This window comes from Triturus cristatus, chromosome 6 (assembly GCF_964204655.1).
Source record: "Triturus cristatus chromosome 6, aTriCri1.1, whole genome shotgun sequence".
Taxonomy (NCBI): domain Eukaryota; kingdom Metazoa; phylum Chordata; class Amphibia; order Caudata; family Salamandridae; genus Triturus; species Triturus cristatus.
Genome location: NC_140589.1, coordinates 208,901,946 through 208,928,980, shown reverse-complemented (window position 1 = coordinate 208,928,980; position 27,035 = coordinate 208,901,946). Strand labels below are relative to the sequence as shown.

General features: G+C 46.6%; 2 protein-coding genes across 4 annotated transcripts in view; one reads left to right on the top strand and one right to left on the bottom strand.

Moving 5' to 3' along the window:
• The window catches only part of CLIC5 (CLIC family member 5), a 465,318-nt gene that overhangs the window by 348,803 nt on the left and 89,480 nt on the right, over positions 1 to 27,035 (top strand). The gene's annotated exons all lie outside the window — the stretch shown is intronic.
• The window catches only part of LOC146816647 (zinc finger MYM-type protein 1-like), a 59,654-nt gene continuing 44,908 nt past the window's right edge, over positions 12,290 to 27,035 (bottom strand). The window contains exons 2-3 of the mRNA XM_085610536.1: positions 14,970 to 15,086; positions 12,290 to 14,568 (exon numbers count right to left, since the gene is read on the bottom strand). Coding sequence (XP_085466662.1) covers positions 12,415 to 14,568; positions 14,970 to 15,086 — 2,271 coding nt within the window. The 3' untranslated portion in view covers positions 12,290 to 12,414. The remainder of the gene's footprint in view (positions 14,569 to 14,969; positions 15,087 to 27,035) is intronic.

Sequence of the window (27,035 nt, the reverse complement as noted above, 5' to 3'; positions counted from 1 at the left end):
TATAGAAACTAACAGTTGAAATAAAAAAATATCGAAATTAATTTCAGAAAAACAGCCATTTGTGCCCGGTGTTTTCACCTGCTACTTCTTCTAAGTATGGCATATTTTTAAAGCAATATCCTGTTAGGTTCGCTGGACCCTTCTGGTTGCACGAATATATAGGACATGTAGGTTCACCAAGAACCCGAGGTACCCAGAGCCAATAACTGAGCTGCGCCTTGCAATGGTTTTTCATTGTGCGTTGGGTATACAGGAATTCATTTGGTAAAATATAAAGGGGCATATTCTCAAGAACGTGTGATAACCATCGCAAATTTAGCTTAACACAACCTTGCCTATCGCAGTCCATCGTGAGAAAATAACACCATCTTAACGTCCAATTCCCAACCCGGCAGCACCATGCGATAGCAGCAGGATATCACGCCAAATGACCGCATAAAAAACAACGCGACAAACAAAAAATGCGAAACATGAACGCCCAAAAAGTTGCGATGCCACAAAGCACAATACTAAAATCAGCGAAAACCAGCAACAGGCCTGCAATTCCCACACGTCATGCTGGAAAATGCATTATAGAAGCAAAAAAAACCCCACCAAAATCTATTCAAATTGCATAGCACCATGGATGCACCCGGACTGTGTGCGGAGGACTAACCAAACTCCACAAGCGAGCCCCACGGAGGACCAGCCAGGAACGCCGTGTTCAGGGAAGGGCAAGGATAAGAGGAAGACGGGGTTCAGTGCCCAAGAAGACCGGATCATCGTCACAGAGGTGACAGAACACCATCAACAACTGTTCGTCCCCTCCACTCCGGCACTGGCAACCCAAACGGTAATATGGCAGTCCATCGTCACCAAAGTCAATGCAGTCAGAGTGTCGAGGAGGTCAATGGGGGAGGTCAAGAGGCGCTGGCATGAAGTGCACAGCCAAACCAAGGAGAAACTCGCCGCCAACAGGAAGGCAGCAAGGGCAACTGGAGGTGGCACAGGAGAAGCTGGATGTGCTGAAGCAAATGGTGGCCACAGTCATCAGTGTGGAGACGGTGCAAGGAGCTGGGGGCCTGGACATAGCTCGAAATGACCTGACCCAACAGCAACAGGGTGAATAACCACCAGGGACTGGGGGACAGGGGGAGATGGGCACAATGGCACACATGCACAACTATGCGTATCACACTGCACACCCACAAAATGTTTGTGGAACATGTCCCTGACAATTTTTGGCACACTGCAACACACATAGGAACACCAAGTAGGCCCACCTCCACTATGTGCACATATGGAACCCCTCCAAATCACCAACGACACAACCGAGCCATGCACATGTGATGAATACAGAAAAGTAGTGGCTGTGTGAGCCACACTGACTATGCAAGTGACACTGCATGCCCGATAGCATGGCATCAGCCAAAATACATGATATGGTGCACGAATCGAGATGGAGGGGGCCCAGTGCGGATCACATCCGTAAAGGAGCAGGTCACACTCTGACATATCCACGTGCACCCACAACCCATGCCGTCCAAAACACGCAGCAGACGAACAATGAACAAGGCCACAAAATCTGTCCAAGAGCACATATGACCCAGGTCGCAAACATTTCAGCCCCCGAAAAGCACACAATTCAAAGGCAAACCACCTCAAAAGGATAAGGGTACACAAAATCAGAGCTGCAGGGGCAACTCCCCCACAATGCAGCACACACACATAGCAATCACAGAACATCAGCAATGACAGAGGACACAAGAGGTTCCGCTTGTGCGTAGTAACTGGCCACTCACATCTGGCATTGACTGACACTGTGTGATGATAATGTACGGGTACTACCACACATCCGTCATGTTGTCGAAAATCCCACTGTCTGCCATCAAATAGCCAGCTCCACCAAAACAGTCAGAATGTGCATTGTCATGCAGTCTGTACGCAAACATCTGCAAAGCGCCAACATACAGGGGAAACTCTGTTAACCTGCATCTCCCCTTAACATTGCAGAGGGACAATCAACACTTACTTCAGAGCAGGCCACAAACCCCATCAGTGATGATGAAGAGGACAACCTGCACATATGTCAAGATACCCTCCAACGTATAATGGACAGCCTCCGCAGCCCACCCCCAGGAGCAGAGCAGGCCAGTTGCCTCAAGGTGACCCCACCACCTGCACAGACCACACAGCAGGAAACACACACCACCACAGCTGTCTCCCAGGACCCCCACGAACAATACATGGAATTTCAAAGCTGTGTTTTGTGTTGCCAAGTGGAGTTGGCGGATCAGCTGCGAGTGGGTTTTGACCCCGTGGCAGCCAAACGCGAGGCCATACGTGGGTGTCTGAGTCCCATCAGGGACCACACACAGTCCCTTACGGACACCCCCTGTCCGCACCATGCTCACCAACAATCCTTGACTGACCTCGCTGGGGCCAATACTCGGATACAGGAACTGTCCAGTCAGACAGGCACCAGCGATGACAGCACAGAGTTGGCACAGATGAGTGAGGAAATATGAATTTTGTGATCAGTTATGTCCCCTATCGTAGACCCCAACGGCTCCATGTGCATGCTATAAGTACATGTATGTTCCCTCCTGCTCCAGTTTTGAAGACGCAAATATATGTGCGTCCACCGTCAACATGTTCTCTTTCAGATCCACCATGAATGGGTCAGATATTCCATTCCTAAGTATGAAAGGCCACCGACTTTATGTGGTTCACTTTCCACATTTTTACAGATTCAGGCGAGTAGGCCCGAATTCTGTCATCAAGCCTTTTCTGCCTTCTGCCTCTGAAAGCTCCAGTCTGAGCCTGCATCTGTGTCCTTGAACTTTGTCCTACTCCCTGCGCGGCTAACGGTGCCTGATCCAGCCAGTCGCCTGCCAAAAACTGTATTTCACCTTCAAGATTATCTCCTCCGCTCCTCATCCGATGCATTCCTGTCTAGTAGTTTAGGTAAACATTCTTCCAGCTACCGTGCAAAGGGCCAGGCCTCACTGCCCTCATGCAAGTAATTCATAGCTCCGTTGCCATGGAATATTCCTACCCCCTCGCATCTAGTGTAGACACTTAGACGCTTGTACACGCACTAACAGTCAGTATAGTCAGTATAGAATAGATTCTATCCTAAGAGACCTCTCTTTTTGGATAACACAGTTCTTTAAACATAGGATATTAGATATGATTTGGGATTGGGTTGACACGACCCCCAGACTTCTGTCTCCACATGTAGAGCTAAATGTCAAGTCCCCTTCACCCTCTAGTTGCACGTCAATCACACGTCATGCGGCTGCGCGCGCATCTCTGTCAACTATTTCTGCTGACATTGCAGGATTCTCTTATGGATCCACCCACTTGTGACATCATGTATGATGACGTTTCTTAAATTACGCCCTCTATTAGCTACGTATGCACCTTTTATCAGCTGTTACGCCTCTTGCATCTGTTTCACTGTAATGTATTTTCTATAAAACTGCTTATCTGTCAATAATGTATGCCCTTCCTTCCTGAACTTTCGTGGTGATGGAATAGAATGCCTACAATTCGAATTGTATTCCTTTGTATAGGAATAAAGCCTTTTAAAACCTCTAATACCACGGATTCTGCCTCTTATATTTACTGAGTTATTCTCAATAGACTTTACCGCATAAAAAATAGTACCGGTAACGAAATATTTACCACATAAATTGGCGCCCGAACAGGGACACTTTCTCATCTCACGCGCCGGCGGTGCGTTGCAGGCCCGGTCTCCTGCCACAGCTGAACGGACAAAAACGCGTACCTGCAGGATTTCCTGTATCTCCCTCCGGCCAAGCGGGGACGACTGAGGCTGCGATCAACACCCAGACGAGGCGGTGAGAAGTGCGAAGTATCCCGACCAGAGCCTAGCTGAGAGAGCAAGATCCGAGGTATACAGAGACCCGCCAGGTTCCGAAGTTCCGAGTCCAGTCGAGTCGAGTCCAGTCCGGTCCAGTTTCAGTTCCGTTCCGAGGCCTTCCGTTCCGAGCTACCCGGTGAGTACCATTACCGGGGAGGCATTTAACGTGCACATAGTCTGTGCCGGTCAAGACGGGTTTGGGTACACAAATCCGGTCTGCACTGTTTTAGCAGTGTATCTGTACTGTTTAGCAGTATATATAGTATGTTTTGCATATAAATAAGTATAAATAAGTATTATCTAGTGTCAGTATTATGTCAGTAACTAGATTTCTATTAGTTATCATTGTTCGTAAAACTGTTAAGTGTTAAATGTTTTAAATACGTTCTATATATTGTGGTGTGAATGACTGTTCATTATTGTGTTTTCTTGTATAAAGTGTGTTCTAGTAATAAGGTCTAAAAATGCCGCTCTTTTCGAAACTAAGACAGATCAAAACTAGAAAAGGTGTACTCGAAGAAGCTGTTCCCATCCCACCGAGGGACACTCCAGGGTACTTTATGTATCATAAGCATGGCCTAGATGCCGTAATATTTCTTGATTTATGGGTGGACTACACCAAAGAATTACCAGAGAGTCAGAGATGGCCCGCAGCGGGGACCTGGGATGCCGATTGCATCATGAGAGTAGAAGAAGAATTATGGAAAAAGAAAGCCAGACAGTCACAGAAAGATGCCATTGAATTATGGCGTAAAGAATCATATAGACGTACGGAAAAAGCACTCAGACAGGAAGAGAAAGGTAGAGAGAATTCAAATAAAACCCGAGAAAATCTATTACTTGAGGAAGGTACCCGAGTAAAATCAGAACAAGTAGATAGACAAAGAAACGCTCTTATGAATGGTATGTATCCACTTCTGGCCGAAGGGTTACCTAAGGCTACCCCGGAAATACCAAAAGACTTAACTCCTCCATTACTCCCGATAAAAGCACATCCCAAAACACATCCCAAAACAGCAAAGGACGTTTTCCTTTCCTCCTATTTAGATGACGCAGCTCCCGAGTATGCTAATGCCATACCACCCACACCGCTTGCCGATGGTGTTCAACACCAAGAGCATCCTTCTGTGCCCCCGCAGCAACAAACTCCTATGCAAGTCCCGTCCGTTTCTACAGTTTTTCCCGCATCTACAATGTCTATCCTACGCCCAACGAATCCTTTTGTGCCTAGCACTTAGAAGGTGCTACAGGAGGTACGACAGACATGTTTGCCACACCGCCGCGAAATAAACAGACCCTTAGAGATTTAGCACTCCAACGTACACCCCAACTAGCGACATCCGACATGTTTAAAGAACAGCTTGTGGATTGTAGATACGACCCAGTACCAGGTAGACAGGATAAATTGCTCATATCATCACTTCGGATAAGACGAGCTACATTATATTTAATGACGATACCAGGAATGGGTGAACACCTAGACAATATATATCGCTTTGTCCAAACAGGGCAAGGTCCCGAAAGTATTAACGAAGCTATGGAATACCAGAAAGTGGATGTCCAAAGACAACTACTACGTTTTTTCATAAATTGTGTAATAAGGAATCAAGACAGACCTGGGGCAGATCACGATACCATGCAAAGACTTGCCAAATGGGGTCAGAACATATCAGAAGAGAAACATGATAGACAGGCGTGTATAATCGCCATGTGTCGAAAGATCCGCAAGGAAGTAGAACGAATACATAAAGAAAGACGAGAAACAGACAGAGTGGAATCAGAAGAGGAGGAGGAGCAAGAATCAGAGCAATTAGACACAATAGCTTATGTAGGTAGAGGAAGACCCCATAATAATACCAGAGGTTTTAATGACCCGATACGTCCAATACGTCCAGAATATAATAGACATTTTCCAAACCCTATGTTAAATACAAAATCCCCTGAACACCTATTCCAAGCCGCTGATAAATTACTCCGAGATCGAAGGGGGTACCACATGCTCGATTCCATGGACGAACAAGAATTAGCCAGGTCGGCAGTACAATGGGCTGACAGTCCCGGCGAATACAATGATGATGTACTTGCACACACGTTTCTGAATCTAGACCCATATGAACAGCGTTTAGCTAGTATATACATGATTCAACACCTCCTTATATTATATAAAAGCCAACACTCCGATCCAGGACCCTTACCTGACATATTGACAGAACTACTCACGAACATATGGAGAGGGTCAGGTACTGATTTGATTAAGGAAATACTAGAATCCCGAAACCATTATTTAAATTTCGTATGCCCAGAACACGTTCCAGTTCCCATTATGGGAAGAAAAATGTATCACATAGATAGACAGAATCCGTTACGCGAAGTGCACCCAATCAGAGGTGCCGGTGATAATTTTACACGCGTGTTTGTGTACACGCCTATAACTAAATTGGAATTATTAGAAATGAAGAAAGTAGTACCCAGCCATGACAAGGACCCAGCAGGTTTCCACCGTGAGATAAAAGACATGTTACTCATGGGAGAGTATACCTACCCCGATATTATGAAAATATTAAAGGTCCTATTACCGGCCGGTGTTTATGAAAAACTCAAAGAAAAGGAATGGGAGGTGGGAGACCAAAAGATAGATTGGACAGCATTAGAAAACGAAGAAAAGGCCCGAGCTGCAGGAGCAGGGCTTGGGGAAAAGACTACAGCACTAGCAGGATTACTAATACAGGTACTGCCACGTTTATTAACCACGAAAAAGGAAGACTGGGGTGCAATCTCAGCCTGTAAACAAAAACCAGATGAAGACACTAGTGATTTCTATTCCCGATTTGAAAAATGTTTTAGTATAAATAGTGGCATAAAAGCCAGTAGTGAGTCATATCCACATCTGTTTGTGACAAAATTAGTTGAAAACTCTCTGCTACAAGTCAAGAATAGAGTATTGAAGTTCGAAAGTACCTGGCAAGGTAATACCCCATCACAGATGCTACAGATGTTACAATATCACCACAATAGAATTAGAGAAGAACAAGAACACGAACAAAAACGTATGAAAGATACAAAATTGAAAATGCTTGTTGCACAGTCAGTTCCAGCCGATAGTCATCAAAAGGGTGATTCCGCAGGTCCTGCGAAAGGGACATGCAACTATTGTAAACAACCAGGTCATTATATACACGATTGTCCAGTCCTGAAACATAATATTGCCACAGGTAGAACGCATGAGAGACCACGTCCACCTAGACAGGATCAGAATCAACAACAAATCCCTCAGAATGCACAACCTAGGTTAGCTCCGCAACAACTAGCTCCGCAACAGGCAGCTCCACAACAGATCGTAGCACCACCACAAGCGCAGCCTATTGCTGCAACTCAAGCAACAACACAACAGATGTATCAGTACGCACAAACAGATTATCCCGATTATCAGCGATACTCATGAGATAGCCTAGAGAGGGAAGTTGGCTTACCCCTTATTGAGGTTCCTGTAGACCAAGAGGGACCTTATGTACATAGTGAACTATTAGGGGAAGACAGAAAGTTTTTACTTGATACAGGGGCAAGCAGAACAACTATAAGACGCAGTGAAGTTCCAGGGGCACCCCTCTCAGGCTCACAGAATATTTCCCTTGGATTCTCAGGAAAACCTATAATTAATGACGTAACACAACCTCTTCCACTTACAGTCGGTCCATTGACACGTACTACAGATTTATTGCTTACTAAATCATGTCCAGAAAACTTGTTAGGTATAAAAACATTGAAAGCTCTAGGAGCCATAATATGTTGTTCTCCGGAAGGGGTACGACTATTTTTACGTGACTTTAAAGGTCACTACATATCCAGAGACATGGATCACCGACTGCAGAATTTACCTACACATTTATGGGCACAAGGCCCCACTGATGTTGGTTGCATGAACATTACACCATATCGAGTTACACTGAAAACAGGAATAGTACTACCACGAATGCGACAATACAAGTTACCACCAGATGCTGTAGTGGCTTTACTGCAAATCATTGACGAGCTCATTGCACAAGGAGTGGTTGTCGAAACTGACTCCAATGTATGTAATTCCCCGATAATTCCGATTCTTAAAAGAACGGATCCAAAAGCTCCACCAGTATATCGATTAGTTATTGATCTGCGCGAATTAAATAAATGTATTGTACCACAATACCCTGTGGTCCCAGATATCTCTTCATTACTCACAGCTATTGACTCAGAAGCAACGTTCTTCACTGTAATTGATCTCAAGAATGCTTTTTTTAGTGTCCCAATCGATCCGGAAAGTCAATATTTGTTCGGTTTTAGTTTAAATGGACGAAGTTTTAAATTCACACGCGCACCTCAAGGATTTACAGAAAGCCCCAGCATCTATAGCCAAGCACTGAAACGAGAACTTGACAGTATCCACATGCCAGTTAACACTGCCTTGCTTCAATATGTCGATGATCTGCTGATCACCGCCCGAAGCGAACCTGAATGTGAGACAGCGTCACTGACGGTTTTGAAATTTCTGGCTGACAAGGGGCACAAGGTGTCCCCTTCTAAGCTGCAATTCTGTGTCCAGCGAGTTGTTTACCTTGGGCACTCGCTGTCCAAGGAGGGAAGGCAGCTTACATCCGACCGCATCCAGTTAATTGCTAACATGCCAGCACCCAAGACACAAAAGGAGGTGCGGGCTTTTATAGGCCTCACTTCATACTGTAGGCAGTGGATCCCTCAATATGCATTTCTAGCAAAACCACTCATCCAGTTGACAACACAGGAGGCAGCCACATCGATTGTCCTCCCTTGGACTCCAGAACATACACACGCTTTTGAAAGCTTAAAGAAAGCTTTATGCCAAGCACCTGTCCTAGCAACACCATGTTACAGTAAACAGTTTACACTCTTTGTTACAGAACGCGAAGGTACTGCTTTGTCAGTACTCACTCAGGTACAAGCAGGATCACACAAACCATGTGCTTATTTCTCTAGTACATTAGATCCAGTAGCTCAGGCTCTTCCAGCGTGCCTGAAATCAGTGGCAGCAACAGCTTTAGCAATCAGACAAAGCGATGCCATAGTGCTAGGACATCAATTGACAGTACAAGTACCACACGCAGTAGAGGTTCTCTTGAACCGCACACAAACACAACACTTGACTATAGCGAGACTCACCGGTTACGAATTGACATTGTTTCAGCCACATATAGAAATCAGACGTTGTAATACGTTAAATCCTGCCACACTGTTACCAGTAGGCGGAACAGATCCATTGGCACATGATTGTGTCGAAGTCATTACTATCACAACAAAACCCAGACAAGACTTGACAGATATCCCTTTGTCAGATCCAGACTTGACATTGTATGTAGATGGGTCATGTATGAGAACAAGTACAGGAGAGTTAGTGGCCGCTTACGCAGTCACAACAGACACTGAAGTCATTGAAACAAATTGTATTAACACTTTGTCAGCTCAAGCAGCAGAGCTCACCGCTCTGACACAAGCCTGTATTCAAGCCACAAATAAAAAAGTCAACATATACACAGATTCACGTTATGCATTCGGAGTCGTCCATGACTTCGGCGTACTGTGGCGAGAGAGAGGTTATTTAACTTCTCACGGCGCCCACATCCAACACGGACCCCTCATTCAAGCCCTATTAGACGCGATTCATCTACCTACTGCAATATCGATTATGAAATGCAAAGCCCATACAAAAGTTACCGATATTATTTCTCAGGGTAATGACCTAGCTGACAGAACAGCTAAACAGACTGCTCAGAATCAGACTCACACAACTGACACGACGAAGACAATAGTTCCGACACCAACACATTGCATGACAGTTAAGGATCCCGCCCTTGATGTAATTGACATACAGACACATGCTACACCAGAAGAAATAAAGAAATGGACTGAATTAGGAGGGATCCAAACGGATCAAGGATGGATGACGAAGGAAAAATCTATATGGTTTCTTCCCGACTCAATGGTCCAAGTCATCATTAACACAATACATAGTCCAGCGCACCTAGGAGAAAAAGCTATGCTAGACAGCATTCAACACATTTGGTTCAACAAACACTTGCGAGCCGCAGCTAAACAAAAAGTTCGTACCTGTATGATATGTGTCAGTTTAATCCAGGTAAAAGCATCCCCGTAGAGCAGGGTGGATTCCAAACTCCCGATCATGCTTTTGAAGTCCTCCAGATGGATTATATCCAGATGGAACGATGTCGAGGATTCAAATATGTTCTCGTAGTTGTCTGTGCTCTTTCCCGTTGGACAGAAGCATACCCGGTTTCAGATTACACTGCCCCGACTACTGCCAAACAGTTAGTTCGAGAATTCTTCCCACGGTACGGTTTACCACGTGTTGTCTACTCAGATAACGGCCAGCCGTTCTCATCCGAACTAATGAAACACGTTTCCCTTCTATTAGGCTACCAATGGAAATTCCACTGTGTCCGACATCCCGAGGCGGCAGGTCTCGTGGAACGCCATAATCAAACTCTGAAAATTAGATTGTCCAAAATATGTAGGCAAAAAGGAGTCGATTGGATAGTAGCCTTACCAGTTGCGCTCTTTTACATGAGAATGGTAGCACATTCTCGAACAGGGCTATCCCCATACGAGGTGATCTTCGGTAGACCACCAAATATGTGGGGACGCCTATACCTCGCAAAATCATTGATGTCGACTGTAATATGCTGACAGATTACCTGGCTTCCTTGATGTCTGCACTACAATCTTGTCGTTCACAGGTATCCGCAGCTTTTCCCGACAATACTGAGGTGAAGCCCCATGACGTGGTTCCTGGGGACCTGGTGCTGGTCAGGAATTTTGACCGAAAGACCCAACTGGATCCTAGGTGGAAGTCACCGAAGTTGGTTCTACTCACCACAAGGACAGCCGTGAAGATCGAGGGAAGGAAAGGGTGGTTGCACTCGAGTCATATCAAGAAATTTTATGGACTACCATCCAGTGTAGATACTCAACCCTGTATTCCCTCACAGACAGACTCAAAGCTCCCCTTGGCTGAATTAACAAAACCAGAACTTTACAAACTAAAATTGAGGTCTAGTAAGTCAGACAATTTGATTGTTTAAGTCCTCTCCAAGGTGAATCGGTTGAATTTGTCTCTGACATGTATCCTCTAGACCGGAATAGAGAAAGAAATCATCAGATGCAGCTCAAGAAGCATGCGTATTGTAAATCATTTCGTAGTCACTGCACAGTAACATTATTAATTTTGTTTTTTCTAAGTCTTCTGATCATCATTGTCGGCATACTATTGCACATGTATTGCCCTATTCCTAAGCGTGCTTACAATATAACTGCAGAACATTCTTTTAGTGAATTACCTCCGCATGAATTGTCTTATAGATTTGCGCTGCGCAACAACACATTCATTAGTATGTTACATCATTCCCATCAAACCAGCAATGCCACAAATTGTTGGATATGTGGCCGACTCCCTCCCTATCAGAACTATAAGGGAGTTTTGCCCCTCTTTCCCTATCCGTTCACACACAATGGCTCCTGTGGAGCATGGTTTAGTTTGATTAATTCCCTAGATTCAAATTCCGCAGTTTATCAAGACAACTGGGTATGGGGAAACCTGAACTTAGTTTTGCTTAAAGTCTGCTACCCTAACAAGGAGGGACTTCCCAAAAGAACAGGAACTGATCTAGAAAATGAAGTATATGGATTAGGTAATTTTACACTTAACCTCATGATCCTGAACGTTGAATCTGAAGCTACACCAATCTTGCCCGCCATGTCAGTATTCCCAGTAAAAGGGGAATTATGTGTAAGAAAGAATGGTTCCATACACATGGGCCATAGTAAATGCACCACTGTAATAAAATTCAGTGATCAAGGCAAGTCTACATTCAGAGCTTCTCGCCATTCCTACTTTATATGTGGCCAGACCGCATATATACGTCTACCTCTAGATTGGGATGGTACCTGTTACATAGCATTCCTTCTGCCACCTGTTTTCCTAGCTCCTCCTGATTATCATAGAAATACCCATTTAGTACACAATAGACCGCAGAGAGATCGCCCAATTGTCGATTACACTGAAACAGCATGGGAAAAATACACAGATTTCAATAAAGGTTTCTTTCCCTATATAGGTACAGTCACTAATAGTAACAGTGGCGGCTGGTGACATTTTAAAGTGGTGGGGCGTAATCTGATTGGTATACTTCACCGTTGCGAGCGAGCGTAGCGAGCGAACCCGAACCCCTATAAGGAGGGTTCGGGGGGGTTCTCCCCCCGAGAAAATTTTGAAAAAAGAGGAGAGAAATGGTGCATTTTCAAGCAAATTTGAGAAAGCAGGAAGGTTAATAAAGCAATTGTGAAAGTGCAGTTATAACATTAATAAAGAGATGTCATATAACATAGGTAGCTGCTTATTCAGTGTATAACCACAGAGCTTCATAACAGACTTCGAGATACAATGCATTTCTGAGTACCTCACTCACAGATGTTTTTTATTTAACAAACTAAACTGGTTGCAAAGTAGCAGCATTCAACATTGTTTACTTTTTGTAAATGAAATCAGCACGTCTCTCTCTAAGAGCAGCAAACTTTTCAATAACTTTAGTGTTAAAGTCCGGGATTTTCTGAACTAGCTTGCTCTCTACAGAGAGCATTGCCAAAGCATTGAGTCTTTCCTCAAGCATGGTGTTTCTCAGGAATGTCTTAATCCTCTTTAAGGCTGAAAAACATCGTTCTGCCTCGACTGTTGTCATAGGAGTGGTTATGACAATTTTAAGTAAAGCCACTGTCTCTCCAAGTGACTTTTCCATATTAAGTTTATGGATTAAAGCCAGCAAAGACAAGGCACTTGTGGCCTTCCGGTACACAGGCATTCCGTACAGTACAGTCAACTCAGTTCTCAGCTCTTCTTTATTGAGCATAGGATAAGCTCCCACAGCCTCATTCAGAGCACGCTCCGGGAAGGATTCATCATATTTGGCAAACTGTTGACTTTGCAATAATGTGGCACTCACCAAATGTTTAGTGAAAGAAAAACGCTCTCGTGCCTGCACAATTACAATGTCACAGATCTCCTTTGCAATTCGGACCATAGTGGTGATGTTTTTCCTGTGGTTTGTGAAAAAAGATTTCTCTGGCAGTTTGCTGTCTAAATTGTCAACCCCATCTCTCACTTTGCTTATGCTTTGTACAAACATAGTAGTATATACTTGCACTTTGACAGTATCTATCTCTCGTGCTTGTAACTGATTGTATAACAGGTCGACAGCTAGCATTATATCATGAAATAAATACAGTAAGAACTGAAACTCTCTGTCTTGTAGTGTTCTACCAAAGCCATGGGCTTCAATCTGACTTTTGTAATCAAACTCATCATTGGCTTCTATGGCTTCAAAACATTTCAGAAGGTCCTCTCTATGTTCATAGATTAGGTTGACTGTACGGATGTTAAAGTTCCAACGAGTTGAGGATCCCCTTGGAACGCTTTTGTCTACAATGTCATGAAGTGCTTCTGTTCTTTTGGGGGAACGCGAGAAGAATGCTGCCATGCCTCCTATATCCTGAAAGAAAATCCGTGTCTCGGTGATCTTTGATACTGCCTGTTGCATAATAAGATTAAGTTGGTGAGCGTAACAGTGCACATAATGAGCATTAGGGTACACATCTCGAATTCTCTTTTGTACTCCACTAAGGCTTCCACTCATTACGGACGCACCATCATAGCTTTGCGCAATAAGTTTTTTTTTTTGAGGCAGCTCTGGAAAAATTAAGCTCAGTTGACGCAGTATAGCTGCAGTAATGGTTTCTGCACTAGAGTCTCTTAAATGTGTGAAACCATAGAACCTCTCCACAACTTGTCTGTCATTGTCAATGTATCGAAACACTAATACGGACTGTGTTTTAGTGGCCACATCAGTGGTGTCATCAGCCTGAATAGCCACAAAGTCTGTGTTTTGCAATTCTTGCACAATATGGCTTCTCATAATTTCGAGCATACACTCAAGAAGTTCATTTTGTATTGTTTTAGAGGTGCCCTTAAAGACTGTAGCACGTGCTAAATGTGCTTCCATATCCTTGTCTATGCTTGCTATTAAATCCACAAGGCCTTTGAATATTCCAGGATTTGGGGAACCTTCCGATTCATCATGACCTCGTAATGCCAGTTCAAAAGCACCACAGAAACGAATGCAATCAATTATTTTGGATAGAATCTGTCTGTTCCTATCAACTGCTTCATTGTGTTTCTGTATTGCTTTGCGGTATGCATCACTTATCTGCTGCTCAATCGGAGCATCTTCCCCCAACATCCCCAGTCTAGTCAGGTTTTCCATATGCTTTCTTGTGCGTGAATGCTTCTTTATTTTTTCAGACAAATGCTTCAAGTCTGTTACTCCTTGATTTGTCCAAGTAAACTCACCACCAAACAGCAAGCAGGGGAAGCAGAACAGAGAATTTCTTAATGGGCACCCTGTAAGCCAATCAGCTTTTGTGTACCAGGCGTTTGAGAATGTACGTGTGGACATTTTTCCTCTGTCCTGGGAAGTTTGCTGTAGTTTTAGGTCAGGCCGATGAGGTCCCAATTGCTTTAAATCTATTTTCTCTTGAAGTGGCCGTGCCTGGAATGACCTTGTAATCAGCTCTTGTACTGTATTCATGATGACGATGCTGGCCTTACCAATATATATTAAAGAAACCTGCCAATAATCAAAGTACAACATATAAGGTGCGGTGCAATAATATAAAATTGCAGTATAAATACATATATCTTGTGCAGTATAGCAATAAATCTCCAACAGCTCCCCTTTGCACAACATGACTGCTAAAAATACAGCCTTACTGTCTGCTGCCTCTGTGTGCCATAGTGGTTGCTGAAGGCACTGAAACAGACACTGCTTGAGGGCTTTGAACAGGGCAAGGGATAGATAGTGCTGTTAACAACCGTTATTGCCCAAATCACAGGGCTAAGGGTGTTAGTAAATTCCATCCACTGAGGGTACAATGTTCAGAATGTGTGCCTACCCCAACCACCATGTACAGTGACCACACACATACCTCTAACTCCAATCTAAAAAAAAAATAGCATCAGTTTCCTTACCTTTAACTCTGGTGTTTGCTGGGTCGTAGCCGGGGTGAAAGAGCAGCAAAGGAGGTCTTGTTCTTCGCCGGAAATATGACCAAAAATTTGGTAAGGGTTGTCAAGCTTTGGAAGGTGCTGAAAATAAAAATAACGTGCTGTAACTAGACAAGCATTGCTTTTCAAATACAAGTAATCCCAATGAATTTTACCAGCGTCAGTTCTTCAAGTTAACATAAAATAACTACAGTGTTCTTAAAATATTTATTTTGTTTGATGTTCGGGGAAACCAGACTTTTTTTAGTCTGCTACGTTAAAATTATCCATTGGAATCTGCTTACATTTAAATGTAATAATGATATGATTTTTAGCTTTCAGTATCTTTATGGAATATAATAGATCACAATTTTAAATTCAAATTATCCTTTAATCAATACATTAAGAAGTGCAGCAGAGAACCATAACTTGTGAAATAGTGTAAATATGTGCAAGAACCTATTCAGTCTCCGCTCCAGCAGTGTAGGCGGATCTACAGAACCCAGGCAGCGAGTGTATTGTGTAAGTGTGTTTGCGTCAGTAAATTCCTCTGTGCCTGAAACAAATAGAACACCGGGCTTAACTAATTGAGGCTAGTAGTCTGATTGCCGACTTTGGGGCTGGAAACCAGGGTTCGAGCCTCTGGTTCGCGTCCACATCCTGTGATTCTGGGCAAATCACTTAACCTCCCCGTGCCTGAATGTGTCCTTGTGTAATGTAACCGGTGCGTATGTACAGCGCCCCAATACCTTCGGGTCGAGTTCACGCTATATAAATCTGCATAAAAACAAAAGTGTGCAGTACCATGGGTTTATTTTTCCACAGAAAGCTTGGTCACTGACAGATAACACAAAACAGAGCCTTGAACCCACCCAAGAAACTGCACCTTGACGCAGCCTTACAGAAAAATGTAAGCTAAAGAATCTGAACAGTAGGAAAATCGGCGTGCTAATTTTGGTATCAAAGCTGAAGCGGAGCATAATTTACGTGCACAGTTGCCACCTTCTTAACCCCCCCCCCCCCATATACTGTGTCCATCTCATGCAGGCTACAGTTAAGAATACAAAGTATGAGCGAGCAATGAGAAAGGTTTTCACACGTGATACTAGACAACTTGCTAGCACTGTGTTTTAGTGCCCAGGTAGAGAAGCCCAAGGGAACTGCCTCACAGCCAGCTGTACCCCATTTCCTCAGACCCAGAGCAATAACTCGTACCGGCCAGCAAAGCTCTCTCCGAACCGAACGTCATATTCATAAAGAGCACGGCCCGGGCTGCAAATTCAGCATCTCACTTTTGAAAGCCGCAGGGATCCGTGCAGCGACAACAACGCCATTCCGTGCCACTGCCAACCCTAAAATGGCGGACGCCTCTGCGCACCGCCACTGCGTGAAGAGTGACTGTGTCAAGGTGAGGGGCACGCGTGAGAAACAAGCCAGCCTGGAAACTGGCCTGGTCTTGCAAACATGGTGAACACCACTAGTAGTTATCATTAAGATATTGGCTCCGAATGGATGGTAATCGTGTTCCATTGACAAAGCGCTGCCCTCCACAGTTACCATCTAGAGCTCGAGCCGTGTTAACACTCGGAGTAAATGCTCATGCATAAATGGATATTTAGATATGAGTGCCCTGAGGAAAAAGCCGAGACTAGAAAATACAAAGCTTTACTAGAAGCAGGAGCTGAAAGAAGCCGGTACTGTCAGAATATGTGCGTTTCTACACAGAAAGTGTTCGCTCCGACGGTACCAGGCATGTTTAGTAGCAAAGATTACCCCAACACTATCCAGGACCTTCGGTAAATAGTATTTCTTATCACTAAATAATAGACACTGCTGGCAGGCAGAGGCTCCAAATTATTGGAACCACAACATTTGAAACTTTAAATTAACATGTTACTTCAATGAATTGTGTTATGCGTCTAGGACTTGCCTTCGCACACACTTACTTTATGCAGTGATGGCCGAGAGAGCAGTTGCATTTCCATGTTGGCTGCCCGTGGCCTCCACTTGTCTGATGCCTGGCAGCCCCAGCTCACGTGGGCTGGCTCAGTGTCAGCTGAGAGCTGAAGTCAAGGGTCCCGGGCCGGCTTGCTCGGGCGCCGTCAAGACCGCGGTGGTCCCCGTGGGGTCCTCGGGGGTCGGACTCACGCTTAGTTGCAAAACCACAGGACTCATTTTAGAGCGAGCGGACTCAGTGCAGAATTCAACTGCGGCCCGGTGTCGTTAGCACATGCTGGGACTCGGAGGTTGGCCTAAGCAGTCAGTGAACCCCTATTAATTATCTGAACGCCACAACACCCCCTCCCCCCCACACACACACGCACTTCTCTTGTACTGGTGACAGTGTGCACGGAGATGTCACACCACCTCAGTTTGCCTTCTTTGAGGAGTGCGCAGTCACCACATAAGCTTCTGGAAAAGCCTCCCATTCATGGTTTTTTTTTGGGGGGGGAGGGGGGGTGGCAAATGATACACGGCGCATAAACCTGGGTGAAACAGTCTTCGCCGGTGCACTCAGTGCAGCCGTGCACGCCTCGCCTCGGTTGGGAAATGCACGGCACATCCCTTGATTAAAATAAAGTGACGTATGGATTTTCACAGACACGGGACAGGAAGGAGGCAAGAGTGCAGCGGGCATTATGCAGATCCGAGAGTATTGCAGACCCGGGGCATCACTGCACTAGTACTCACCACCAATGGACAAGTCCGGAACAGTAGAGTACGCAAGGTGACAAGAGTTAATTGTCAGTCACCAGCACCACACCACGACAGTGACGAGTCCGACACACGAGGCACTCAGTCACACGACGGATCCTGACTCACTCCTGTAGTGTACGCACCGCCGCCACGAGGTTATGCAGACACAGACAGTGTGGCACCACCGCGTGCGTGATGACGCGTCACGCGACCGACTGCTGGAGTGCGCACCTCATGGCCAATCACTGTCACTGTGTTCAGACATAAGCCACAGTGATTGGCCATAGTTGCGCGGCACCCAATTAGCGGTTACTCGTAGGCTGCCACGGGTCTGAGAGACTGTATCAGGCTCTCAGCCAATCCAGAGACGCTGCATTAGCAGCGCCTGCCCTGGATTGGCGAAAGAGCACGGATAGGGCTCGCCCGGATACCGAGAGGGGGGCTGCTGCATGAGGCAACCCTCGGCTTCTCGGCCCCCTCCTCTCAGTAGTAGGCAGTAGCAGACAGTGCAGCGAATGCGCATGCTCGTGCTTGTCGTGAGACAAACTCGAGCATGCGCAATAAAATTGCGAGCCGCTGCCTGTCAACTGTGTCAGTGCTCGCCCCCGGCCCCACCCCCTTCATGTCCGACGCAACGCATCATTACATTGCCATTGCTGCCGGTCTGGGATTGATTTGCGTGCGTGTCGGACGGTAAGTGGGGCTCCGCCCCTGCGCCCCAATGGACGCACCGCCGCTGAATAGTAAGCTGATACGTAGATTAACCAGAACCCTTGAAGCAGTAGTGAACGAAACTATTTCCGCCTTAGGCAATTTAACAGAAGAGCAGTCTGCTATGCGGATTGTTGTGCTTCAAAATCGTCTTGTCCTTGACGTCATCCTGGCCGATAGGGGCGGAGCTTGTAGGGTCATCGGATCAAGTTGCTGCATTTTCATACCAGAAAATTCGCCGTCGGTATATAAAGCCATAACCCGCCTTCATAAGATTGTAAGCCAGATACACCAGAGTCCAGGCACCTGGACTTGGTCCGGTTGGTTCTGGGGCGTGTTGTCAGCCTGGGGATGGAGAATACTATCCTTCCTAGGTATTGGCTTTCTCATACTATTCAGTTGCTGCTTATGTCTACAATGTGGGCCAGCGATTTGTGGTCTGTGTGCCACCTCGTGTATCCCACATCCAAGTTTTCGTTCGAGATCCCGGAAGAAGAAAGAAGAACAAATGATGCTATATGAACAGATCGATGGATTGATGAAGATCGATATCTCCTAAGGGTCCGAAGGGGACAAGGAGGGAATGAGGAAATATGAATTTTGTGATCAGTTATGTCCCCTATCGTAGACCCCAACGGCTCCATGTGCATGCTATAAGTACATGTATGTTCCCTCCTGCTCCAGTTTTGAAGACGCAAATATATTTGCGTCCACCGTCAACATGTTCTCTTTCAGATCCACCATGAATGGGTCAGATATTCCATTCCTAAGTATGAAAGGCCACCGACTTTATGTGGTTCACTTTCCACATTTTTACAGATTCAGGCGAGTAGGCCCGAATTCTGTCATCAAGCCTTTTCTGCCTTCTGCCTCTGAAAGCTCCAGTCTGAGCCTGCATCTGTGTCCATGAACTTTGTCCTACTCCCTGCGCGGCTAACGGTGCCTGATCCAGCCAGTCGCCTGCCAAAAACTGTATTTCACCTTCAAGATTATCTCCTCCGCTCCTCATCCGATGCATTCCTGTCTAGTAGTTTAGGTAAACATTCTTCCAGCTACCGTGCAAAGGGCCAGGCCTCACTGCCCTCATGCAAGTAATTCATAGCTCCGTTGCCATGGAATATTCCTACCCCCTCGCATCTAGTGTAGACACTTAGACGCTTGTACACGCACTAACAGTCAGTATAGTCAGTATAGAATAGATTCTATCCTAAGAGACCTCTCTTTTTGGATAACACAGTTCTTTAAACATAGGATATTAGATATGATTTGGGATTGGGTTGACACGACCCCCAGACTTCTGTCTCCACATGTAGAGCTAAATGTCAAGTCCCCTTCACCCTCTAGTTGCACGTCAATCACACGTCATGCGGCTGCGCGCGCATCTCTGCCAACTATTTCTGCTGACATTGCAGGATTCTCTTATGGATCCACCCACTTGTGACATCATGTATGATGACGTTTCTTAAATTACGCCCTCTATTAGCTACGTATGCACCTTTTATCAGCTGTTACGCCTCTTGCATCTGTTTCACTGTAATGTATTTTCTATAAAACTGCTTATCTGTCAATAATGTATGCCCTTCCTTCCTGAACTTTCGTGGTGATGGAATAGAATGCCTACAATTCGAATTGTATTCCTTTGTATAGGAATAAAGCCTTTTAAAACCTCTAATACCACGGATTCTGCCTCTTATATTTACTGAGTTATTCTCAATAGACTTTACCGCATAAAAAATAGTACCGGTAACGAAATATTTACCACATGAGGAGGACAATGGAGACCATGGAGCAGATGCAGGCTGAAAGTAGGGCTGCCATGGCCTGAACACCAGTGAGATGTAGCTGGGATCTTCCATGCCCTGCAGTTCATCATCTTGCCATTGCTGCCACTGAGCCAGTCCCAGATAACTGTAGCGGGAACTTCGACACACACATCTGCGACCCCTGATGTGTCAGTGGCTCACAGTGATGCAGCCCCATCACCTTCGCACCCTGATGTGTCAGTGGCACACAGTGATGCAACCCCATCACCTTCGCACCCTGATGTGTCAGTGGCACACAGTGATGCAACCCCATCACCTTTGCACCCTGATGTGTCAGTGGCACACAGTGATGCAGCCATTACACTGCCACACACACCGGACACAGAAGTATCAGAGGAGTAAGATGTGGATGGTAATTACTGTGTGAGGAAGGAGGTAGTAGCATCCATCCCCTCCAGATGGCCTGTTCCTGCCTGGTTCAGCCCTATGCATCATGCCCTGGGACAACACCTCCCACTGTCCCCCGGAATACTCTGCGACATCCACCCGGACCCCAACATGGACTGCCACATCTTCACTACTTGACAATTACACAGCAATACTGCTGCGGACTGCACTTTCCCTCTTCCCAATCACTTTACAATCCCCAAAGGATTATGGTTGGCCCATCACTGAGCTTCCATGTTATGTGGGCTTGGATGGCCATGTACAGCTCCAGCTCCGTCATTCACCAGAATGTGAATAAAACATTTAAAATCCCACAGATGTGTCATGAATATGTTCACTCATGTTTGGAAGTATGGCTGGATGTAGGGACAATGATTGCACAAGAAGGTACACCCTGGTGAATGACATCATTGTGCATGTTTATCCCTGAGACACATGGCCAATTGGATGACTGTGAAGGTGAGTACTAGCTGTGTCCCCATTGCACATCAACAGCAATCTCACAACCTCCCAATGTAGGCACACGCCCATGTATTGAATAGGGCTGTGTGTAGGAATGACCAAATCGGTAGCAGGCCAGGAGTGGTGTCCTACATCACATGTGACAACAGAACTTCACGTCGCATACCTACTCACACACATCTGTGTGGACAGATTCTGTTCTGATTTATGACATTGCTCCACATGGTCAGAGGTTGGACACCATACTCACATTGCTGAAGACACGTAAGTGGACTCGTCTGCCAGCAACGATCCCAAAACAATGTCTGGCTCACAGAGGTGGAGCTGTCAAAAGGGACCCACCCCCATTGTACATACATCAGTCAGACCCTTCCTGTGTAGGGACGATGCTCATTGTGGCACACGAGTGGTCAATCTCATCAACACTCATCACAGTTAGACACCAGGGAAGTTGCATGACTTTATTGGCATGTGCGTGTCAGTACGGACAAGGCAAGGGCAACAATAGGCAGGGACATGCTTAAGACACTTGCACGCAGCATGGGAACCTTTCGAGGTGCAGGAAATGGGGAGGCAGAGTTGAACACCAATCATTACGGATGGCAACGGTCTCAGCCCACCTTGCCTTGCTGGACGAGTCGTGTGTTGTTTGGCGTCTGCCCATTGCCCCGTGTGAGGGGGCATGACTTACAGCCCATGGGGTCTGCATAGTGCTCTGCCACCGGACTGCGCAGACTGTCTGCTCAGCTGACAGTGATCAGGTGAAAGGGTCTGACTAGGTCGGATGTCGTGCTACATTGCCATGTGTGTGCTCTCCCCCCAGCAGTGTGTCCAAATTGGTAACGTTGCCAAACGACGCTGTGCTGCTCCGACCATCGAACAGCATCACCTTGCACAGGTGTGTGTACAGAAGCGTAGTTCAACGTGCATGCATTCAGAGTCCAGGCGAAGGTAGACATGTCCTCTGTTGTGGTGGGATATGTGAGCATTCCCCACAATGCAATACGTTGTTGGGACCTGTGCTGTGGATGACAATCTGATGTGGCTGCGGGAACGTAGTTACTCATCCATGAATGCCAGCGCAGCCTCATGTGCAATGTGTTCCAATAGTACGTCGTTGTCGGGTTCAAGGAACACCAGTGTGAGCCAATCCATTAACTGGTCTGGGTAGATGTGCTCAGTCCATGCTGTTTCCCCAATCCGCAACACAGCCCAATAGGGAAGCGCCTCGATGTGGTCACTGCACACGAGGAGTTGTGCAATCTCCCATGCGCAACTGCCAGCACATACACCAAAGATCAGTGCATCCCATGCACGGCTATCCCAGTAACACTCATGTTCGTGGGCCAACAGGTGGCGCACTGTCAGGTCATATCCAATTCAGCTACCGTTGCGTTGGATAGGCAGACCTCTATGGCCCACTCGAATGTGCATGATCGACAGTGGAACCAGGGCTGGACGCAGGTGACGTAGGCAAGACAGAAACTCAGACGGTAACTGATTCCCAACACTGCCATTGGCAGGGATCCCAGCAGATGCAGCATTCATGCATGGTACAGTTCCACGTGACAGGGGTTGTGCATGTGCCTGGGAATGCGTGCCATTGCGTTTGTTGGGCTCATGGCACTGGCACTCCTCAGACCGGCGGACGTTCGGTGAACGATATGCCACAGCTCTGGGCAATGAGTAGTATGTGTGTGCGACGTTTGGACGTATGGGTAGTTTTTGACTTATGTGTCAAGGGCATCCCTTGCAGGTGTAGGTCGTGCAGGGACAAGTGTGTAGGGTGTGGGCACGTTGGTGTTTCATTAGTGCAGTTCATGGTGTGGGAGTCGTCGGAGGCTAGTATGGTATCTCACGCAGGGTGTGACAGCTGCATTCAGACTTGTGTGTTGCAGGCTTTGTGAGGCTTTCATTCATGATATCAGTCTGACTATTGCTTGCATGTCTTGAATGTGATGTGGACTTCGCGCTGACTTTGATGCCAGGCCTGTGATTTGGGGTGCACAGATTTCGAGACACACGCAGCTGTTGGCATGCTTGCATGAGCCAAGGGCTCGATTGGCCTTGCACTCCTTGTTCAGTCTCTCCCTTTCTCTCTCTCTCTCTCTCTCTTTCTCTCTCTCCCTGTCCTTTGATGAGTGCCCGACACACCTTCTCATCTTGGATATTGTCTTGCAGGCTGTGAGTCACAGATCGCCCAGGGATGCCCCTCCATGGCTCTTCAGAATAGTTGTTTGGTGACAAATTAGGATGTGACATTTTGTTTGGTCTTTCAATGGTGAATGTATGAATCAGGATTTCAGTACTCACATGTATGTTGATTGTTGCAATTGTGCGACATCAGTCGGGTGCTTTTGTTCATGTTTTCGTGCCGTTGATGTGCAGTGTCTTGGTCTGGGGGAGGTGAGGGGTGCCCGGGGTGGGGCCCGGGGTGGGTGGGGTGTGGTCCTGGGGGTCGTGACGGTGGCTCTTGGATGTCGGGCATGCATGTTCAGTGTCTCCATGGCATCTGTTGTTCTTCAGGTGTGGCTCTGGGCTGGGCTCCCTTTGGTGGTGCAGGTTGTAGTCCGACTTGGCACCAGGTCAAAGCAGGTGTTAGTTTCCTGGTTCTAATGCGGCTTATCGCATGTTTTGTGATCTTATCGTCAATGTGGCTGGTAGTTGAGAATGTTGTGGAGTGGTGTTGTCGCTGCTTTTTTCTCGAGAACGCCTACTCTGCATCTCATTAGCGATAGTTGCCAGGGTCATCTGTGGCGATGTTTTTTGTAGATGCCTTCGCAGGAAATCTGGTGGTATCGGCTCTTAACTCCAGCTTGTGAATGGGGAGATACATTTATCGCAACTTTGGCTGCGATAAAGTGCCGTTAACTTGGCGATAGCTCCTTGAGAATATGGCCCAAAGAGTGAAAAATAGGTCTGAAGGAAACCTATGTATTTCCAAAATGGGAACAAAATGTGAGAGCGACAGGAAATGGCCCAAAACGTACTGTGGAGACTTCAAAATTATCAATCACAAAAAAGACTTGGTTTTGTGAGGGAGTCACCCGCCTTTTTGGGCCCGTGCTCGACCGGCATCTAGAGAAGCCTCCCAAACCCAGATATTTCAGTCCCAGTGAGTGCAGGGGGGTGAGGCTTGGATGGCTTGGATCTCCCAACGTTTTCTTACACAGAATCCCCTGCAAACCTCGGGGCAGATTTACGAGGACTGGCGCATCCCTGCATATCAGCAGGGATGCGCCATGTAAGATGCGTCACGCAAGTTTACCCTTGCGCCACTACAGGTGCGCCGCATTTACAGTGCGGCGCATCGTGGCGCAAGGATAAACAGATGCGTGACACATCTGATGGCGTAAGGGCGGCGCATTGCTGGAGTCGTGTCGCAAGGGCACCGCAACTCCAGCAATGCTCAGGGGCTGCCCATACCTAACATGCTGCATCACGCCTTACGCCTGCTTCAAGCAGGCGCAGGGTTTTGACGCAGCGGCGTCGGAAAAGTGACTCAGTGAAATCTTGTAGATTTCACTGCGTCACTTTTCCAAGGATTTTTCCGACGGAACGCCCACCCTGCATACATTAAACCTGACGCAGGTTTAATGTGGCGCAAGGCTTTACAACGTGACGCATCTCCCTAGATGTGTCACGTTGTAAATAAGGCGCAACATGGTGCATGGTTTACGCCACCGCTGCGTCACAGAAGTGACGCAACGGCGGCGTAAATGTGTCGCAAGGGGCTTGTAAATCTGCCCCCTCAAATTTAGCTAAAAAACCGCATTTTCCTCACATTTTTGTGTGGGAAGCTTGTGGGATCACCAGGCTGACACAAATTTCCTACTACCCAGCGTTCCCCCAGGTCTCCCGATAAAGATGCTACCTCACTTGTGTGGGTGGGCCAAGCACCCACAACAGGGTAGGGCCCAAAACATATTATGGAGACATCAAAATATTCTATCAATAAACAACTTGGTTTTTCAAGGGGGTCACCTGCGTTTTTGGTCCCGGGCTTGGCAGCCATCTAGGGAAACACACCAAACCCAGACAGTTCTGAAAACTAGACACCCAGGGAGGTCGAGGGAGGTGTGGCTTGCGTGGATCCCCCAATGTTTTCCTACACAGAATCCCTTGCAATCCTCAAATTTAGCTAAAAAATATCGCATGTTTCTTACATTTCTGTCTGAGATCACCGCGCCGGCTCAAATTTCTTGCCACCCAGCATTCCCCTTGGTCTCCCGATAAAAATTATGACTCACTTGTTTGGGTGTCCAATGCACAGTCAATATAAAGCACTTAGAGCTTGTTGTGCTATCCCCTGAATCTCTGCGTTTTTGGCCCTTCCCAGTCTCAAGCCCTTAGCCCACCCATATAAGCAATGTGTCATTTTATTCGAGAGGCCGAGGGGAACGCTGGGTGGTAGGAAATTTGTGCTGGCGTGGTGATCCTACAAAGAAATGAGAGAATAATTTGATTTTTTAGCTTAATTTGAGGTTTTCAGTGGATTATGGGTAAGAAAACGTTAGGGGATCCACGCAAGCCACACTTCCTTGGACTCCGCCGGGTGTCTGCTTGTTAGAAATATCCGGGTTTGGTAGGTTTCCTTAGATGGCTGCTGAGCCCGAGACCAAAAATGCTGGGGCCCCCTTTCAAGACCAGGTAGTTTTGTGATAGATCATTCTGATGTCTCCACAATACGATTTGGACCCTTCCCTGTAGCAGGCACTTGACCCACCCGCACAAGTGAGGTACCATTTTTATCGGGAGACCAGGGGGAACGCTGGGTGGTAGGAAAATTGTGTCGGCCTGGTGATCCCACAACATTCCCACACAGAAATGTGAGTAAAATATGATTTTTTGTGTAGCAAAATTTGCGTTTTGCAGGACATTTTGGGTAAGAAAATGCTGGGGATCCATGCAAGCCACATCTCCCTTGACTCCTGAGTGTCTAGTTTTCAGACATGTCTGAGTTTGGTAGGTTTCCCTTGATGGCTACCGAGCCCTGGACTTAAACGCAGGAGCCTTCTTTGAAAAAACAGGTTGTTTTGTGATACATAGGAGGGCAGTGGGGGCATTGGCATGCCCATTATGGGCAACCCCCAACCCTCCTTAAGAATGTAAAAAAAATCCCTGGTGTCTAGTGGGCTTTCTGCCCCCCCTTGGGGGACAAATTCAGGGTAATAACCCCCATCTGCCTCCGGGGGGGGCAGAAAGACTGTCCCGTTTGTGTTGGGGTGGAGGCATAGCATGCTCATTGAGGGCAGCCCCCACCCCTCTTTTATAAAAAAGAACAATAATCCCTGGTGCCTAGTGGCCTTTCTGCTCCCCCCGGAGGGGCGGAAAGACCGTGGCAATTTTTGGGAGGGGTCAGTAATTAGAATGCCCATTTAGGGTAGCCCCCCACTCCTAAATATTTTTTAAAAAATCCCAGGTGTCTAGTGTGCTTTCTGCCCCCCCTGCGGGGCAGAATAGGGGCTACTGTCCCCATCGCTCCCAAACGGGGTAGAAAGGCTAAACATGTCCATAATATACGGGGAGAGCAAAAACCCTTTCCCAAGGGGCCGCTTCCCCCTCCCTAGTGGCTAGTGGGTGGATCCCTGCTTGGGGATCACCCTCCTTTGGTAATCCCCAAGCAGGGATCCACTAGGGAAGGATGCCATTGGTAAGGGGAGATTCTCCCCTTTCCAATGATACCTCTCCCATCTGCCTACGTGCTTGGGGTGCTGAGATAGCCCCGCGAGCATGCAGGCAGTGAAAGTGAAACCAGCTTATCGGTTCATTTCACTTTAATTTTTAATGTATTGACAACAGTGCACCATGTGCCCGATTGTCATTACATTGAGGAAAAAAAAACTCGAGGGATTGGAGAAGTTCTTCCCCAGCTCCCGAGGCTGAATAAAAAAAAAGAGGAAATCCCTTTGCTGTTTACAGCAGAGGGATTTAGTGCTCGTGTGCAGAGAATGGAATAGTTCCGTCCTCC